We start from the raw sequence: 20,963 nt of genomic DNA, 5'->3' as shown, positions 1-20,963 counted from the left end.
TTTTTATGAGATATAGAATTTACCTCAAGCCATTTTGGTGAGAGATATGTAGGTACATACATACATAAGTGCATTTATTGATTTATGTATTTTGTTTTTGCGTTTTTAGTATTTAACCTCTTCCTCATATGTATGTATTTATGATAGAACAGCACGCCGTATTTTCATAAAAACCTTAAAAATTAAATTTGAAAGAAATAAATAAATAAAAAAAAAAAATTGCTTACCCGAAAAGAACGTATTTGTACATATATACACATATATACTACGTACATACTCGCATATGAGTAACATAATGAGATATCATAATAAAAATTTTATTGAGTAAGTAAAGAAGAACAACGTCAACAGACACAGCAGCGGCTGCAGCGATGGGAAAACGCGACGTCAACTTACTGAGCGTGTGATGTTGGTGATGACGTTGATTTTTATACTGTCGCTGTACGTATTGGAGGGAGTTCTACCGTAGTGTTGGGGCCGGTTCATAACCAGTGGCGACGAGAATAACAAATGGCAAATGCCGCTGAAGTGCGCGCATGTACATACATATGTACATATGCATCTACGTACATACATGTATTCAAACGATTCATCTGGCGAATGTTCAAAATCCATACACATACACACATATGTATGTATATGTATATGTGTATATATGTGAATACAAACTCGCAACCATATTCACGAAGATTTAAAATACACATGCATAAACATAGTATGTATGCGTACAAGTATACATTTTTATCAATAACTATAAAAAGCCGAAAATTTGGAAAACAATAATGAACTTCAACGGTAGACAAAGTGCGAATTTGCTTGCCGCCGTTTCATTCGGCAAAGTGCGACCGTGCATGCTGAAAAGCAAACGTTAGCGAACTTGTTCCCTCTTTTCTAAGCATTGTGTATGAATATCCATACAACCTTATGCATGTGTGTGTACATGTACTCATACATATATAAACACATATACAAATGCATATGTATGCATATAAAATTTAGCAATTGGTCGAGGCAAAAGTGATCTGCGAAGAGCGTAGAGGTGGTAGCGAAGTATTTTATTTTGTTCTTTTACTGTTGCGACCCGAACAACGCAACAGCTTGTGTTCGCTGTTATGACGAACCCTGAGACATACAGAACAAAATCGATTTTGGGCACCATGGCCCTCGCAACCGGCACGTCACTACACCATTGCCAATATCAACAGCCCAGCGTCGACGACGACTGCAGCTGCTGAGTGAAGCTGCCACAAGCAGTAGCAGTGACAGCGGCAGTGGCAGCGGCAAAACGTCTGCCAGTTAAGCACAGAACACAGGCACAGAACAACAGTAACATTTCGGTGGCGTCGTCGATATTACTGAAACAACTTGCGAGCGGTCACAACGTATTCGCCGGGTAGCCGCGTTAGAATCATAAACGGACTTTATAGAAATATTTTTACTTGCTTATTATATTCATTTAAGAGAACTAAAGAGGTAAAGCATAGTTTGAATTTAATTGAAACGTAAGAATGTTTTAAAATATAAAGAAACGTCGCTTATATACGACAATAATCAATGTGAAAAAGTTAAAATTTCCGAAAAATATAATTTTTTTTTGTAAAAATGGAAATTTTCTCCCTAGTATGGATTGGGCATGGAATATATTTGTGAAGAAAATATTAAGTGAAAATGATACTTAAATAATTATAGTTAAAACATGTGGACATACATATAATACATACATACATATATAAAGTAAATTAAAGCGATAAAACACTGACCTCACCAAATCGAATCTGTCTATCGATGAGTGAATTTAAAAGTTACTAATGCCGAAAGGTAAAGTTGCGCTTTTTTAGGTATGTATGTATACATACCTGTCAAAATTTTTTTAATTAAACACCAAATTTCAAGAAATTTCGTTGGAAATACTTGTATAAAACACAATTAAAGAAACTTATGACATACCTGCATGGATACATAAGTGCATAAGAGTAAAAAATTGCATAATGCAGTTTTCGCATATGAGAAATTTCTTATGAAATAAAAAGGACTGCAACATGCGTATTTAAGTTATAGTGCTAAGAGAAACCAAACCAAAGTTATATTCTTTAAAATGGGCTGTAACAAACCACTAATATAGTCCCACAAACCTAAAATCAAATACAAAATAATATAAGTATACAAAAATAATATGAAATTTTAAATATTTGAAATTAAAATCGGGAAATTTGCGATTTAAAAGTATATTTACCGCGGAAGGATTCAAATATTAAAAAAAAAAATTCGTAGAAAAGATATTCTCAACTACACTCGCAGCCATTGATATGTAAATGTGTATGTATACATGCATATACACACATTACCCAGAGTTGCAAAAACACTGATATTTTGTCGCTATTGTTGATATGCACGCGTATACACATACTTAAATGCGTACGCATACAAACAAAGTGTACATGTGCCGAATGGAACCTAGGTCAATATTGTTTCTAGTGCGGCGAGAGAATTTATTAGCACCGAGCTCACAAAGTTAGCTACATACATACACCTACATAGATGAGCTTTTAGTGGGAGTCAAAGAGCCTACAAAGCTAAACGAGCAAAAACCATGTAAAATCATTATCAGAGTGAATGAAAAAAACTATCAAACTTATAGGCGACCACGAAACGTATATGTATGTATGTATTTTCATCTTGATAAACATATTTGTGTATATATTAATATTATTAATGTGTATGCATTAGTTTTGGCTAGTGAAAACCAAGCCGTTTATGAAATGGAGAAACGAATGAGTAAACCCAACACATCAAGCGTTAACAAATTTGACAGTTTCTTTTTTAATCCAGTCAACACAGCTACACGTTTTCTAACAGTTCAGCGGCCGCTGCTATCTGTTTTTGCTTTTATAATCACTTGCCCTAGAGCGGTGATCCCAGGTGCGCGTGTGTTCATGAGATATTTACCAACAAATTTGTCTATCAAAACCAGAGTGCCAGTCATTCGCGCAACCACAACACTTCGTCAACGATTGCGAATCGCATATACACAGTCCTCGTTTGCACTTCGGTTACACTGTCGGATCTAATCGGATCTTTACTTGTTCTTTCATAGTTCTAAAGGCTATAATTGATTTTGATTGTGTTAGTGGATTTTTGTGTACGTGTGTTTGACGCTCGTGATACAAAATGTCCCTTTAAACATTTAATTTTATTCTAAGTTTATGCTGTTCGCTTGAAAATACCGCATAGACAAATTTCTTTTTGCAATTGTACTATTGCAAGTCATATTTTTTAAAGTTTTAAGCAAAGCTTTTGGATCCAATATACAAATTTGAGAACATAAAATAATAATATAATAAAAAACAGAATATTGTTGGAATGCATTTTTTTATATTGTAATCTGGTAGATAATTTAATGGCATTTATTTTTGAATATGACATCCGGCATATGTATGTCTGCCCAGGCTACGAGTTATACACGGTCCATTTGATCAGTCCAATTTTCGACTACTTTTTCCCATAACGATGGTCACTTTGAAAGCGCTGCTGATGACTTGCCAAACCTTACTGAACAGAAATGTCAACACAGTTCGCCATTCTCTGCTGTAAGCCATAGTTATCGATATTAATAGCTCCTATGCAGCAAAAACACCCCATATATTTTACTAATACAAATAAAGTCTTTGGTACTATTTCTGACAAATTTCGACCGTGTCTTAAGAAATGCTGATCTAAATTGTGGTGCGCAGAAGCTATTGTAGTCAAAGCAGTACCTCCCACCCTCAATAAGTTATTTCTCTGCGTGCCTAAGATTCAACAAATTAATTGAAGAGAGTTTAATTAGTAATACAACAAATTAATTTATTGGCAATTTTTTGGTTTGTTCGCCATGGTCGATTGTTTAATTGTCATTGCTGCCTTACATACACAAATGCATATACATATGTACATATATCTACATCTATATGAGTGAAAAAGGGCAGAGTTTTATGATTTAAATTTAAAGTAATAGTAAACCGGCTTAACAACGGAAAGGCAACTTATAGTGCCTGTAGCACTGAAGTTTTTTCGATCCCACAAACGTCCCGCGCAAAAATGTACAACAAGGGTTAATCCAAGTGTACAACAAGGGTTGATCCCGTCGGAGGATAGTCAAAAGACAAACGTTCTTCGAAATATATGTATGTATGCCAAATATTATATAATAAAAAAATATTTCTATTTATTCTTGGAAGCGCTGGCCTAAGCATATCATTTTGTTAGCTGGGCAGCTATAACCAAGTCGCTGATCACGATAAATTGTTATTGCTTTCTGATAAAAAGTTTTCGCTTGACGAGTAGCGAAGGAAGAGAAGGCCGCACGTTGTCGCTGCGGACGGGTGAATAACGTGCGTGCGCAATCGAAGCATATTTCAAGGCCAATGATGCGTATTTCACGGCCAACTGCTCTTCGTCAATAATCGACGTTTACGTGTTGCCCAAGTGAAAGCTTGTTTCATTCATGGGTGCGAAGCTTCCGGGCAACCAGTTCGTTGGCAAACAGCTCAAGGCCAGGGTCCAATCGGACATCGAGATCAAATGAAAGTATTGAACTCGTCGGCACAAGTTTGCACCATAACCTCCGTCAGTCCGTGCGCAAGAGAGCGACTGCACTAGGACTTCCAAAAACCATTGGGCATAAAATATTGAATGAAGGATCTTAGACTTCACCCCTTCAAAATTCAAATCGTGCAAGCGCTTAAGGGGGGAAGCTGGTCTAGAGCGCAAAAAATGGGCATATTTTATGAATTTATTTTGACTCAACAAAGGAATCAATCGAAAATCTGTGAAATAGGTTTAATAATATAGCTTTCATGGTACAAATACAAAATTTTTCGTCTGAATTAATTTCAAAATGGCCGCTGTCCAGCAGTTCTCCTAAGGCGCCTTTTTTTCTAGTGGGTCCATTGCCGAAGACGTAAACTCCTTAATTTTTGTCCTGGATCAAAAAATAAAATTTTTTTAGTTTCTATATAACAACAGAAAGAGACGTACGTAGGATTTTTTCGATATTTTGTTTTTTCGCGAAATGGTGCACGTTTGAACAAAAAGTTACAATTTTCATTATAAAGAACGACATAAAATTGTCGATTAAAAAAAAAACTATGTAATATAAATAAAAAATCCTACGTACGTCTCCGGAGAAAGGTATTTCGAATGTATTGTCAAAATTTCGTAAGAATCGGTAAAGATTTGTTCGAGTTATGTCTTCGGCCAGTTTAAAAAAAGTGATTTCGAGAAAAACGCGTTTAAAGTTGTAAATAGCGCTCGGGGCATACCTGCGAGGCACTGCCGTTGAATGAAAAATTTGGGCATTTAGACATTTTTGCTGGCATCCCTCATTTGGTATATTATTTCTAAGACCCTAAAGCACCTTTTAAGACAAAAAAAAATTTTTCGATTTTTTCAAAATTCTAGACCAGCTTCCCCCCTTAAGCCTAATGCTTACAATTCGTGTAAAATTTCGTGCGGTAAACACTTTTTTTTTGGAGTGAGGGAGCCCAGTTTCATTTAAATGGAATGGTGTAAATAAGGAAAATTGCCGTAACTGGTCAACTAAAGGACAGAACTCTCTATTAAAACATCAACAGTCACTTTACCATCCCAAAGTGACGATTTGGTGTACATTTTCAAATAGTGGAATAATTGAACCATATTTTTTTGAAAACCGTCGAGGGCAAGCAATTTCCGGAGACGGTGTCTCTTAACTGTGCACGCTGAAGGATTATTTCCTGTACGCGCCATTATATGCCTGCCATATAAGTGTATACTTACATAAGTAAATCTATTCTATGACTAATTGCCGGACTGCACTTCATTCATAACCTTTCCAATTACAAAGAACCTCTTATCACTATTATTGAATGACACAGCAATTTTATATATTATACGTACATATGTATGTGCATACATACGTAAAAAATACATTATTGTTTATGGTTCAATAAAAGAAATAACCGCTTCAGTATAATTGCACTTATGAAAATTTACAATTTGGGTATAGCTATCAATAATTAATCACAGATCACGCGGCCGGAGCAACCGTGTACACTTGTTAATACTTTTAACACTGTCAATGCGAAATTTGTAGATTCGATTTTTACTTTTGCAACATGCAGTTTCACATGTTAAGAAAAGGTTTTCAAGTGTCCAGCCCTCGCAAGGAATTACCAAAGCTACGAGTGCCATGAAAACGCTTCAAATAAAAATCTATTGCCATTTGGAGGCAGCATAAGCCTGCATCGAATATGTAATCACCTTGAATATTTAGGAAAAAATTAATATGCATGCCAGAAATTAGAATAGGAGTTCGGCCCAAGGCTGTCAAAGTTTTATATTTGTTTTATTATGGGCACCTTCCTCATGAGAATATGCTTGAGCTCACAATATTTTGTGCGTGACCTACAGATTTTTTGATAATTTCGTATGCTTTTCGGCTCACGTACCAGATAGCGGGATCTATTTCGAGAATGCCTCATAAAAATATTATTATTGAATTATGCACGTGTACATATTTGCTTATCTGTGATAATAATCATGGCGTAGGGGAAACAAAATTAGATTACTAAAAAAAATAAAACAAGATATCTTTATATTTCTCTCTAAAAATATTTATATATTCATTGAAATCTGTTTTGTTGCCTTCAAATTCTCCCCCTCCTACCTCTGACCAAAACGGTGCTTGGTATGGGTTGAACTGTTCCAAAGATGTGGGTTTTATTTCCATCATTGGAGCGAATCTCCGTATTTTATTATTATTTTGGTAACTACTGTATCGGGAGTAAGAAAAAGACACATAGTGACAAGTTCAGTAAGTACAGTGAATGAGGCAAGATTACGATATTATTTTTGGTCAAAAATTTTTGAAACGTTTTTTGATTTTTTTAAGTTTTTTTTCAAAAGCAGTAAATTGCCGACAACACCAAAACCAGTCTTTGTAGCTGCCCAAAAATTAACTAAGTATGTCGTATAGTTAGAACTGTAAACATATGTATGCTCGTTCAGGACATGTGTTCCCAACACAACAAAATAAGAAATGGAAAATCGAACTTTACTTTTTGAACACCCCTCGTATCTATAACATAACCCATGAAGACTTTGCTTTACCTTACGTTGAAATTTTTTAAATATCATATCATATCCTTCAAAAAAATATTGAAAAAGAGCATCAGATCCGTTTTCTCTGGACTTACTCTTAGTCATTGACTGTTACACCAAAGGGGGAATTTGAGAATCTTTGTAGAAGATCATACAACGTTGGAAGGTTGTTGTTATTGTAGCAGCATAAACATTCCCCGTGCATATATGTACGAGGAATGCTGCTGAAGTGACAGTCCTTGGCCGAATATAAATCTGGGTCGTTCCGGTTATGTAGAACCGTCTAGAGCGTTGGAAGGTGTTTTGCCGAGATTGACATTACAATATCAACGGTGCACACAATTACCTAATATTTTTAAGTTTATGCACGAGACTATTGACTGCCAGCTTCCATAGTAGTGGTGAGATTACTTCACCCTGAGTTGTACTCCGCCCCGGGAATTTCTTATTTTTTTGTAACACGAACTTGTGTACACAAATAAATTAAAATTAGCTGGACAACGTCATACAGTAGAAAATTTTGCACTTTTGTCCGGCTAGAGGGCAAAATTTTGAGAAGAGAACCCTATGAATATGCTGAAAAAGGAAGACGAAAATATGACAGCCCTAGCTAAGAATAAATCCAACACTTACTAAAAAAGAAAGCACTATAGACACATACATACATACATTCATACATACATGCATACATTCATACAAATGTACATACATTCATACATACATAGCTACAGAGTGTATTAAATAAGGCTTGTTTGGTTTTTCGTTCACAAATCTCACACACCGACTATATAGAATTTAGACAGATGCCAAACTAAATGTAAAATATGCATATGTAAGTGCAAAATAAAAAAACAAAAGACGATTTCATTAAATAATTCGCTATATAAGAAAATGTATTTGGGCGTGTGCTTCATTTTTGGCCATTTCTGTATGCATATGTATATGTATGACACTATGTGCATGCATGCATACATACATACATATTCCATTTAAAACAAACGAACTACCTCTAGAACGGACGATATCGTCGCTGCAAAATTGTTCAGCAGACTAGAGCGCAGAAACGTCAACGCTAAGCGACTCAACAAAGCGTCGTTAAATGAATCGAGCTGAGCAAAAAAGAGCACAAATTCGCAGCGACGTTGGTGAACAAACAGCTTTGAACTTGAACTACACGTGGAGGCAGTGCAACGGTTTTCAACTGCACGTTGCTCAAAGTGCAAGCGTGCTTACTGCCAATGCAGTTTTCCGCTGAGGCAATGTGAGGGTTTTTAGGAACCGAGTACGAAATGCACACGACCGACCTAAGACGAACTACTGGTATGCTTGTGTGCATGTACATATGTATGCAAACATTCAAGTGGAACATGTGTAGGAAGACACGCTGCGAAAAGCATATGCATATGTACATACATACATACATACATACATACATACATACATATCCATATCTATGTTTACATACTATACTTGGTGAAAACTTGTATCCATGCAATATTGCGGTATCTACCTACGTTCGCATCCATTATGTATGTATGTATGTATATATGGATACGTGCAAACATGTGACATGCAGTGGAACGTCTAGCGGTTCATCGGTTTTAAAATGTATTATATAGGAAAAATTATAATACAAAAAAAATATAATTATAATTTATATTAATTAAACTATAATACATAATGTACACATGTACACACATAATTATGTAAAAAATTAATGCAAAGGGTTGAATAGGATTGCGCTATCGAGAGATGATTTACGGTTTTTTATGCCCGGAATTGGATGGTATTGATCAACAAGACGGCGCTACGTGCCACACAAGCAACGAAGCCATTGATCTTTTACGGGAAAAGTTTCCGGACCGTGTTATCTCTCGAAGAGGTGATCACAATTGGCCACCGAGAACTTGTGATTTAACATCTTATGACTTTTTTCTTTGGAACCACGGGAAAGAGAAGGCATACGCCAACAGCCCAGGGTCGAATCAAGACCTCAAAGAGGAAATACGTGGGGCTATCGAGGCCATATGGCATCCACTCTGCAATTCTGTTATGAAAAATTTCATGAAAAGGATATTGTCCTGTAAGCGTGGTCGTGGTGGTCGTTTGCCTGATGTTAATATATTTTCCACTATTAACGGCATACCTTTCTCTTCATAATGAACATCCGATCATTTATATTAAAAAATAGCATTTTTCCTTGAACATCAAAATAATACCTCTTATTGGAAAACCCTTTACATATAATAAAAGAATCCCTGTAGGGAATTAAACAAACTTAAACTCATTTCAATGTCGGTATTCAGTAAGCACTCTTTAGTCTCAAAAAACGATCTCTATTTTGTCAGCATATACGACTCAGTGTTCATACTCGTATATAAATAATTTCTACCCAAATTCGATTAGGGCCCATTTCTGGTTTGATTCGTCGGAGTTTTTCCTTACAGGCCGCGATAATTTATAATATGTCCAAGTCCACTTGATATGAACACATAATAGAAATCCTGATTATTTTTTGACACCTAAATAAATAATTTGCAAATGTAGTTTGCCATGATGATGATATCCTTAATACTATACAGAAGATTATCAGATATAACCGAAGAGCAACTCCATTTAAAGACTCATTTGTAGACTAGATAAAACTTGCTCAATTTATTTTTCAGAAGAAATCCAATGCAAATTATTAGTGAAGCCGAAAGTATTAGCAAAGCCAGAGTTGTCATGACAGAGAGCTCGATACGGGGATGGTTTTCAGTTTAATTTACAGAACTCGAATAATATCGCAAAAACATAGATCAGAAGTCAGTTATGGAAGACCCTTTGGGTATGTAATGAATGTACAGGGTCCGGAACTCGAAGTGTAACCAATTAAAAAAGCCATAAATTTAGTTTGACTTTTTATTCAATTCAAAATAAAAAATGTGTGAAAACAATACAAAATAAAAATCAATTTACTTATGCTCGATATGACCACCTTTTGCCTTGACTATGGCCTTGAGACGGTCCAGAAACGAATCGCAAACTTCCCAAATGTGACTTGCAGGTATTTTGGCCCACTCGCGAACAATGGCTTTGACTGGTGAATTTTTGATTTCGGACCTTGCTCTCCAAAAGGGCCCAAAGAGAATAATCTAGCGGACTCGCGTCTAGTGAGTTCGAGACCATTGTGTGGACGTTATGAAGTTCGGAACGTTGCTTTTCGGTCAAATAAACCCTACCGTTTTGAGAGTTTACGAATTGCTCAATTTGAAAAATTTTCCCGTCAGAAACCACAATGTTCGGACATTTACTACTTTCGGCCAAGCGAAGCAACTTCTTCGCTCTCTCAAGTCTGACTTGTTGCTGCTTTGGTGTGAGATCATGCGCCTTTTAGTTCTGGTAAGGCTTTACTTTGAGATAATTTTTCAGTATGCGGCGGATGCGACGGTCAGATATTTTCAGTTCTTTCGCCATTTGATTGGCACTTCGTCGGGCATTTCCCTCAAATCGCTTCTTCACTTTTTGATCCATTTCACGGATTGTTTAGTGAATTTGTGTATCGTTTTGTTTTATTAATGACTTCATTATTATTTTTAAATTCATCTTCTCTTTAAATAAAAATAAATAAAATTTTTTCTTAAATATAAAGAAATATTTTGATTTCGCCAGTGTCTGACTACTAAAGCAGAAATATCCGAAAACTGAAAAAAGCGTCCGATTAAAACGCAAAACGGAATTTTTAAGTAAATCGAGTATAACTAAAAATAATGAAATTACTGCAAACAAAGTTTAATTTTAACTGATTTTGAAAAATATACAAAATCTGAATTAATTTTTATAGCATGTCTATTATCATTTTATTATGTATTATGACAGTTATGATTTTTTAAAGTCTGAAAAAGTTAAGGTCCGACAACTAGCATATTTACCCTATGAAGAGAAATCTTCGAGTGGGTCGGCTGAAGGTAGGTAGGTAAGATGGCAAGAGTACCCCAGGTACACTACAAGTAGCACTTACGTGCCGTTTTGATACCATAATGTGGACCACTACCTGTGAAAGGATTTAGGGAGGAGAGAAAACAGACTACAGCCATCCAGTGCTGTTGATGTAGCGGAGGAGAGAAAAGGGATCTAGGCTGGAGAATTTCTTCAAGTCATCCCCAAAGAGCACGCTAAGGAATCTCAAGCGCCTAGCCGCAAGAGCCGGATATTTGCAGAGAAAGTGTTCCACAGTCTCTTTTTCTGCAGGATCCCCACAGCATCTGCAATAAGGGCTGTACGGAATTCCAAGCTTCTCCGCATGAGTGCCGATCACAGGTCGGCTGAAATACTAATTATAATAATTTATTTTATTCATTCGACTTTTGGAAGAGGTCATTTGAAATTTTGCGGAAAATGTAAAGGGAGGGTAACATTTGCTAAACTAATAATGTTCAGATCCCTGATTTTGAAACTTACATACCACCACTAATAGGCTGTAGCGGTTGTCCACTATTTGACACACTGAGGCTCATAGCCCATTGTGATGAACTAGTAACATAAGAAAAAAAGAAAAGAAATGGGCGAAAAAGATGGAAAATAACTTTCCATACAAAAGCTAAATGACTTCCACACATCCACATCACAAAAAACTAAAAAATTGTATTTGTATTTATGTATGTATGCACGCCTAAAATAGAAAGAGCTTCAACATTTTTATATATTATTCACGCAAACGTATCTGCACATTAAGGTGGGGCAATAGAACTTGCATTTTTTGTTAATTTTTTTGTAATGGCATAACGAAACACTGCTTTTATAAGAGTTTACAAAAATCAAAAAAATATTACTATCTTAGGATAGCGTTTTGTGGTAGCCCCAGCCTAATAAAATTTGAAAAAATATACGAAATTTGTTACAGCTATTAATACACTTCAGATATTACAGATTTTAAGTTTTATGTTTGTATCTTGTTTTTAAATGCAGTACTAAAATAAATAGCAATAATAATAATTTCAATAAGAAAGAATAAAAATCGACATCGAAATGCAATGTCACAAATTACATCACCAAATAGTGTTACGAGGGTTGCCTTTTATATTTTGCGCCCAATAATTAAAACACAGTAAAATTATAATGGTGACCCTATGTACCCCTCCCGAACTCTAAAAATTTATGATAATGAAAATGGCTTCATTATTTTTCAAAATCGCCTTCTTGGTTCAGTATTCGTTTGAACAAATTTTCTAAGTATTTTTGCCACTCAGGCGGATGCCCCATTACTTGGATCTTTTCCGGGCACGAAAACTCCCTTTTGTGAACCAATGCGTGAGAGCTCGCAATGTCGTGGTAAAGCATGATTCGCCTTCTCCGAAAACTTCTGGGAAACAAAAGGTTGTGTACCACTCAGTTGCGAAATGGCCGTTTGCTTTGCAGTGCCTCTTTCGCGAGCAACTTAGGTTGGATTAAACTCGCCTTGTAACTGTCGTTTGCTATTTTGTTTCTGGCTCATATGTATAGATCCAAAATTCGCCACCTGTTAAGATGTGCTTTGAACCACCACGTTTGAATTTGCTTAAAATTTTTTACACCAATCGATACGAGTCCTTTTTTGGGATACGGTACACTAGACAGGGCTAGTTTACTGGGGCGGTAGCCCTTGGTCGGGAAAAACCTGAGTCTTTCCGGTAACGTAGAACCGGCTGCCATGGGAATGGAGAGTCCCGCGTAACCTTGGCACAATTACGTTCTGGATATTGTAGCAGGTTAAACTCCTACTTATCCAGAATCGACCCTGACATACAATACTAATCATATGTCCAGCATGTGAAGGCATCCTGCACGGCACTAACCACCTTTTCACATGCCCTATTAAACCCACTCATCTAACACCCCCCTCCCTCTAGACCCAACCCGTCGAAACAGCTAGTTTCCTGGGCCTACCGTTAGACGAGCTAGACGAAGACGACCAGTGATTACGGTACACTGACAGGGCAAAGATACTGCTACAACAACAACAACAAGTCCTTTTTTTGAGCAATTGTCAAATTATGCGATATCCAACGAGAATAAATTTTCATGGTCATGCCATATTGTATGCGGGTCCACTAATGCTCAAGGATGCCTATATCTCGCGATATGGCGCATGATGATCTTGCTTATCTTATTTTATCCACTGACGCACAGCTTCGATAGTTTCTGGCACAACAATCGTTTTTGGAGGGCCACGTTGGAACTCGTTTTACCAGCGTTTCATGGTTACTAGGTGTGGGCTTAAAGGCCAAAAGTCGAAGTAAGTTCATCAAAGTAATTCCTGTATATATATGATACACATCGAAAATCCCAATAAATCATCGGAATAAATTTTCACGAGTTAATTCCATCTTTTGGGCGAGATGAATTTTGCAGCTCACTGAAAAAATAACCAAATAAAGCTTGGAACTGAAAACAAAATGTCAGCCAAAAAATAGCAAACTTTTCAATAAAAATATCGACTTACAGCTCATTATTATTGCACTAACAACAACCAAAAGTGAAAACAAGTATATATATTATATATGTATGTGTATGTACATAAAAATTAAAATGTTGTTTTTAATGTTTTTTCAAAAATTAATTTTGTCGGGGGTTCATCTTAGAAGACGACGAGGCAACTATATTTCACCTTTATTTCGGCGAGAGAAAACCAACTCTCTGCTAGTCTGCCAAAAGCGATTTAAAAAAATTCACTCCACCCTAGTTCACATGGGTATGTACTTACATACATACATATGTATGGCTATATGGATGTACTTTTGTTTGCATATGTATTAACTATACAAACTCTTCACATGTTCATTGACCTCTTGTTGAAGAGCAAAGTTGAAGGCGGTGATAATGATGACTAGTTGTCCGCAAGTCTGGCAGTCAACACTGCCATTGTTGGAGGGTGACGCCACATAGCCACTACATTTGTATATGTATTTCTATATGTATATATGTATGTAAACATATTACACTTCTAACTAAGGGACTAATATCTAATTTTAAAAAGTCTAATATATTAAATCTTCTGCTATATTCCTTAAAATTATATGAACTGATTTTTTATCATTGGAAAATGTAGATTTTATCAATTTTATATATGAATACCCGCATATGCACACACATACATACATACATATGTAGCATGGATAGTTGTAAGTACAACAAATTCATTCCCAACGCACAACGCACATACTCTTCTCTGGCCCTCTCTCCTCTCACTGGTCCTCTGCGAGAGAAAAGAACTGTAAAAGAATCGTGATAATTTATTAATACAGTACATGTATTATGCACACACACACGTACATATGCACATAAAAAGCACAACTAGCAGCCGGTTTCTGAGCTATCCCAACAAACTAACGGTAACGTAACGATTTTACTCTAGATCACAGGTAGAAACTTTATGTTGTACATCAACCCGATCGCAGCACAAACATATGCAAACAAAAATGTTCACATACATACATACATGCGTACATACATACTTGAACAACACACTATTGAACTTCCTAATCTCTAATTTATGGTCGACACTACTACATACATACATACATATATATGTATATATATTTGTATACGCATGCCATCGAAAATTAAGTTCCGCCCAATCATGATTTCATGAACACTGTGCTTTCAACATTTTTCAGTTTTCTTTTTGATTCACTTTCGTGTTTGTTCTGCGTTTCTTAATTGTTTTGTATTCCGAAATGTTAATGAACTTTTGTGCTACTTTTTATTATTAAACAGAACTAAGAAAACAAAGAAATAAAAAAAATAGTATTTACATTGACGCATACTCGTACAAAGGGACAGAGGTATACATTTGCGTACATATTTAGATTTATATTCATACTTATATATTCATACGTACTTATATATTATATGTACATTATTATTATTATTATTAATGCACGCCGTATTAGTTGTTGTATCAGCTTACTAAACCCTTTCAGTGCAATGTAGCTACCGGTCGCCTTCGTCTAAATCATCTAATGGTAGGCCTAGGAAACGTGCTGTTTCGACAGGTTGGTTCCAGAGAGGGGTGTTAGGTGAGTAAGCTTGATGGGTCATGTGTCGTGCGGTGTACCTTCACATGCTGGACATATGTTTATGTCGATTCTGGATAGGTAGGAGTTTAACCTGATGGGGTATCCTCCAGGGGTAGCTGAAGCCGCCGTAGTCGAATGGGTTGGTACGAAGTACTATTCGGAAGCTACAATCGGCTAGCTACAATCTCCGGGCATGAAACACCAAATGATAAAACAAGTTTATTCTAATAGCAGTCGCCCCTCGGCAGGCAACGGTAAACCTCCGAGTATATTAATGCCATGAAAAAGCTCCTCATAAAAACAAACATCTGTCGTTCGAAATTGGTTTAAAGCAGTAGGTCCCCCCCCCCCCCCCCCCCCATTAGGGAAAAATCTTCAAGACGCACAGAAAAAAAAAATAGGAGGAGGAGCTGTGCCAAACGAAAGAAATGAAAAAAAAAAAATCCATTAATTGGTTTAAAACTGTTTTATGGTCGATCTTTAGCTGCTGGGTAATGTTGGGACTGCTAACATGCTGGGCAACTTGAATTATTTCTGTGAATTTATCGACATCATCGACGTTCTTTTGGTAATGGTAATGGTTGTATGGGTTAGGCTAAGGCCTTTATGCACTGCGACCAGATTGGTATATTGTGCGCCCCTAATTACTTAATTATAGTTATTTAGTATACCGAGGAATCGAACCAGCTCTTTAGGAGGGAGCAAATTGTAGGTTTTCCTCCTCCAGTAGTTACGAGCCCACGATTCTGTCTCTCCTGTGGCCTAATGCCTCACAGTTGGTGATTAAGTGTTCCATAGACTCATCTTCATGACAGCAGAACCTGCATGATCTTGTACTAGATAACCCTATTGCTTCAAAGTGTTTATTACAGGCAAAGTGAGCTGTAAGTGCTCCACAGAGTAATCTGAGACCCTTTTTATGTAGGGTTAGAGCAGATTTTGCTCTGTTGGCATTGAAGTAAAAAACGTTTTGGAGTGATTAAGGCCGCTTGTGCTGTTCCAGTGTTCCCTGGTTTTAGCTTGTTTCCATTTTTTGGTTTTCTGTTTTACATTATTTTTGTTAAAGTCCAGGGTTGGTCCAATAAATAGATCTTCTGCCCCTTTTTTGGGATACAAGACTCCCTTCTCGTTTCCCTCATGTCCTGATACCCAAATCAGTGAGACTTGAATATGAGTGGCCAGTTTGTTGAGTGCATTGTTGCATTCTATTAGGACTTTTAACTTGAATGTTAAGCTTTTCAAAGCTTTGCGAACCGATTGGTTGTCCGAAAGTATTTTAATTTTTACTTTCTCGAACCCTCTTTTGGATATGATTTCCATTGTTTCCATTATGGCGAAGAGCTCCGCATGGAAAATTGTGGCGCATGTACTTAGTGTTAGGGATTTGTGTGCTCTGGGTCCCACTATTCCTGCTCCTACTCTTTGGAGCGTTTTGGAACCATCTGTGTACCATTTTTGTGAGTCATGACATTTTCTTTATTACGAAAGAATTTTTTTAAACGAGAAGTTTGAAGCTTTAAATTTTTTAGAATTTTTCACTTAGCCACAAAGTGCCACTATCTAAAAAGAAATAATAATACATGATGGAAGTTAGTAACTATTATTTTATGCATTCTATCTATAAGGCTTTTGCTCCAAGAAGGAAACCCTTGGCCTTTACTTGCCCTATAACGCTAAGATTAATAAGCATCCGTAATTAGTTAAAAACCTTATGCATGGCAATGACTGCATTAAGTGCAGGTCACACAATGTTGGTTGAATTTGTATAAAAACTTGGTTTAGGGCAACGGCTTAAAACATGAAAAAAATGTATGTACCATCGGTAAAAATACGGCTCAATATTTGGACTAGTAGGAGTATTATTCGCTCACAAATGAAATGCTGTTTATTTCGATGAAAGCTAGGCTGCTAGCTGGAATTGCTGCCAAAGGTGACCAAAAAGTGTGAAAAAGTTGAAAAAAATAAAGCTGTATTATTCGAATTTGAAAAATTAGAACAAAAAGATCCTGTTTTAGTTTTAAACTTGTTAATTTTAGAAGTTATCTTTCCGTCTCTCCATCTGATGTTACAAGTTATAACTAGAGAAAAAATTTAATATTTTTGCGAAACTCGGCAATGACATTATCCTTGGTCCAAGGTGGGTTTCTGTTGAGAATATTTAGCTGAAATCGGTCAACAACCCCGCCCACGTTTTATATCATATACGTATCTTTTAGGCAAAGTTGATTCCAAAAATTTACACTCAGCCCGAATTAAATCTTGATGCTTTCACTTCTTTACATATTTATAATACATACAATTATTTTTTTGGCCACTCTTCTTGGAACGCACCCAGAAATTTTCGAATGGTTTATTATAATTCATATTAGAATAAACTCAATGGCTTACAGCTGAGCCTTCATTTCCAGAATTCTTTCCGAGTGAAGCATTCAGTTTTAAATGGAGTAACTAGTGTGACTGTTGTCGCCCTGTGCAAGCTATTACTATTTTCCCCAAGTGCCTCTTTCTTTTTTCGGGTAGAATAAAAATAATCTGCAAAGATAAACCATTATTTATATTTTCTGATGAGCTTCACACACATATGCACATATATGGATGGTATTTCGCCATCTTTCTAGAGTCATTATTGCATCAATGTGGAACTTGTGAATTTTTTGAGAGAAAGTTTTGATTTGTTTCTAATCAATTGAAAGTTTTGAAATAATAATCTGAATGTGCATAGTCAGAATTAAAGGATGAATGCAATAAAACCATACACAATATGTATGAGAGTAAGTTGTAAGTGTAGTTTGGTGAGAGTAATTTTTATAACACTTTCCAATAGTCAAGAATTGGTAGAATTTAGGAAAGATTTAGGAGAGTAACTTTGCTGACATCTCATAGGGGTCTTGGTCAAGGATAATAGATTTACAAGGTTTGGCCAATAACTATGCTGAAAAAGAATATTGTGAGCAGAACTTTGACTGCCACGTCACGGTGATTCCGCATCGATCAGTTCTTCACGATCTTTCACATGTATTCACACACTCGTCCAATCAATCATTGTTCAGACGGCAATGAAGTGATATTGTATTGATGTTTTTCGTAGGTACACGTATATCACTAAAACAATCTTAGTTTTTTCGTAACAAACTGCTTCCCGACACCAGTTACGTCAGCCTATCAACTGATTCTGTCAATTACGCTAAGAGCCAAATAACGGTCTGCTCAATTCTAGATTGTATTGATTTTTTCGTATATGACCAAAACAATCTCAGTTTTTGCTTGTCATATCACTCAATATGGCAACAAATCAGCTGATTCCTTCAACCAAAACAAATAATGCAAACATGAACTCACTTTCGATGAAATATATGACTGCGTCTGGGCAAAAATAGTTAATTACCAAAATCAACTTTTCGAGTTTTTCATCAAAGTTGGAGCGAAAACGTTAAGAGTCATTTTTGTTTTAAAATAGCCCATATTTTCGTATAATTCTTTCGAAGTAAGTTTTTGTATTTGTTTAAGCACTAGCAAAAGATCTAATTTTCAACTGATTTTTAGGGTCTTCAACTCTAAGAAACCGATTGATTATTGTCGTTAGTTTGGCCCATAGTACCTTTGGGCTAATTAGAATTTGTTTTGCATTTTTTCCAGAATTTCTACCCAAAAGAATATTGTAGTGCGAAATTTAGGATCACTCCCGCGTGCTTAATTTGACCACCATCCTAAGCTATTGGCTTATTGGCTATAGGAGACTTAGCCAACATAATTCTATTGGCTGGTGAAGTTCTACCTTGGTTGTAGAGGCATGGCCTGTGCAAAGTGCACTTTTATTCATACGAGTAGTGCACCAGCTTTTCCACAAAAAAAAAAAAACTTAGGATAGGTTCACAATAGCTGTACTCCTGTTGGCGCCTGAAAGAAAACAAATAAAATATAATATTTTGAGTTAACCTGCAATATGGAAAATTTAATAAAAGCTGCGGCACTATAAAATAATTACATATATACATATATATTTGTGACAGTATTGCAAGAAAATTGAAATTTATGCTAAGACAGTAAATAAGCTAAATTCGTTTTATTTCATCAAGAGTAAGCTATTACCTTATGATGGTCAAATAAAACAAAACTAATATAGTTTTAAGTCTGCTTTATGTGCAATTTTTTCAAAAACTACATATTTACATACAATACAATTATCGATCTTCTAACTGTCAATAAAACTGCAGGATCGTCGTATCTGTACATTGAAAATATTTACACCATTTTAAAAACATTGTCGGTCTATTTGCCTATTTAAGCGTTAAGTTCCTCGCATTAACAGCATAACCTATCCCTGGAGTAGATTAACCAGTTATGATTGTTAAAAAGGGCCCGCTAGGGGGGCACTCGAACGAAACTCCCATTTCTTCAACAACTAAAGTTTAACCGTAGTTGTAAATATTTTCGATTCCCATCCCATAATAAACACTCACAGTCGATTTGTGTAACATAAATAACGGTGCCGCTACTGGTGTAAAACTCGTATTTTACTTTGCGCTCTGCAGCACTAGTATTGCACTAGTTGGTGGACGGTCACGTAATTTGTAGTACAAAGCTAGTCTATGTACATATTTAGAAGACCGTCTCAATTTTTATTGCGGTCACATGCGAGCGCACGATATTGTAATATGCATATGTGTGTGTATGCCTATGTCCATATTTATAAGAAGCTGTGAGAAATACTAGTCATTCATTTTTTTGCTCATCTTGCAAAACATACAGTTTTTGTAATTCTGTCAATAGGTTTTGAATATCTATATAAATGGACTTTGGCTACAGATATTATCTCTAATAAATACTCTAAAGGGAGAAAACTGATCAAATGTCACATTTAACCGCTCTCCATGCGTATAAGTATGTATGTTCATCTATGTACATATATGTATGTATGTCTGTTTGTTTACTCGTACGAGTGCTCACGCACTTAAGTATTTTACTAGTCTCATCCGGGAAAGCTTTGTGTTTGAGTGCTTTTCCCCAAAAATTACCTCACACTTATGGATATATGTATGTATGTATGTATGTATGTGCATGTGGAAGTTTGTAAAAAGAGAAAAAGAATTTCTTATTGTGCCCAATGCAATGCTTCCCCTAGTTTTTTGTATACATAAATATGTGCGTATGTATGTATCATGTGCTCGCATACAAAAATGTGGGTAAACGAAAAATGCGTAGCTTTTTCTGATTTCAAACTTGTTGGGATTTTCTTTTCTGCTTAGAATTCGGGGGAAATTCACATTGTGTACGAGTATGTTCCGTTCGTTTTATTGCGTATTATGTATAAATATATGTATATATGTATGTATGTATGTATACTTATGTAGGAATTAGATGGCGGTGGTGGCAAGTTCCCTTGGGTGCGGTATGATGGTAAGAAGCATAATTTTCGGCTACTCACCCACCAGTCCGCGGCACACTATCTAACGTTGAACTTGGCATTCGCGGAAAACGAAATCGGAAAAAGAATAGTAAAGGGAATGGCCATGTAGAAATTTAATAACAGTGTTTTCGGTAGAGAAAACAGCACAGAATATGGAAATAATAAAAGTTTGACTGTGAATAAAATTGCGGATCATTGAAATATTTAATAATATTTTTTATAAAATGGCCTATTCGGAGAAAGTATATATAATTCTCATATGATCTACACGTTAAAATAGCGAATAAATATGCGAATTGGCAGTTATTCGAGTTTCTTAAACGTAGATCAGGCGTATTTACAAAAGTGTTGAAAATTAAAAAGAAAGAATTTAAACGAAATTTTAAAAGACAGCCGCATTT

At 35.9% G+C, this 20,963-nt stretch overlaps 1 protein-coding gene across 4 annotated transcripts in view; it reads left to right on the top strand.

Annotated features, from left to right (window-relative positions):
- The first annotated feature begins 1,053 nt into the window (after window positions 1–1,053).
- The window catches only part of LOC129247107 (Krueppel homolog 1), a 30,565-nt gene continuing 10,655 nt past the window's right edge, over window positions 1,054–20,963 (top strand). Inside the window, exon 1 of one of the 4 annotated variants that reach the window (XM_054886037.1) lies at window positions 1,054–1,473. Coding sequence is in view for 1 of the 4 variants with exons in the window: in XM_054886035.1 (XP_054742010.1) it covers window positions 1,809–1,818 (10 nt within the window). In the remaining 3 variants the exon portion in view is untranslated. Of the gene's footprint in view, window positions 1,839–2,260; window positions 2,658–20,963 lie in introns of those variants that run through there. The other 3 variants (XM_054886035.1, XM_054886036.1, XM_054886038.1) reach the window with 3 other exon arrangements.

Source organism: Anastrepha obliqua, chromosome 5, assembly GCF_027943255.1.
Source record: "Anastrepha obliqua isolate idAnaObli1 chromosome 5, idAnaObli1_1.0, whole genome shotgun sequence".
In the NCBI taxonomy this organism is placed as follows: Eukaryota; Metazoa; Arthropoda; class Insecta; order Diptera; family Tephritidae; genus Anastrepha; species Anastrepha obliqua.
Note: the sequence above shows the minus strand (reverse complement) of the source record. Positions and strands in the feature narration are given on the sequence as shown.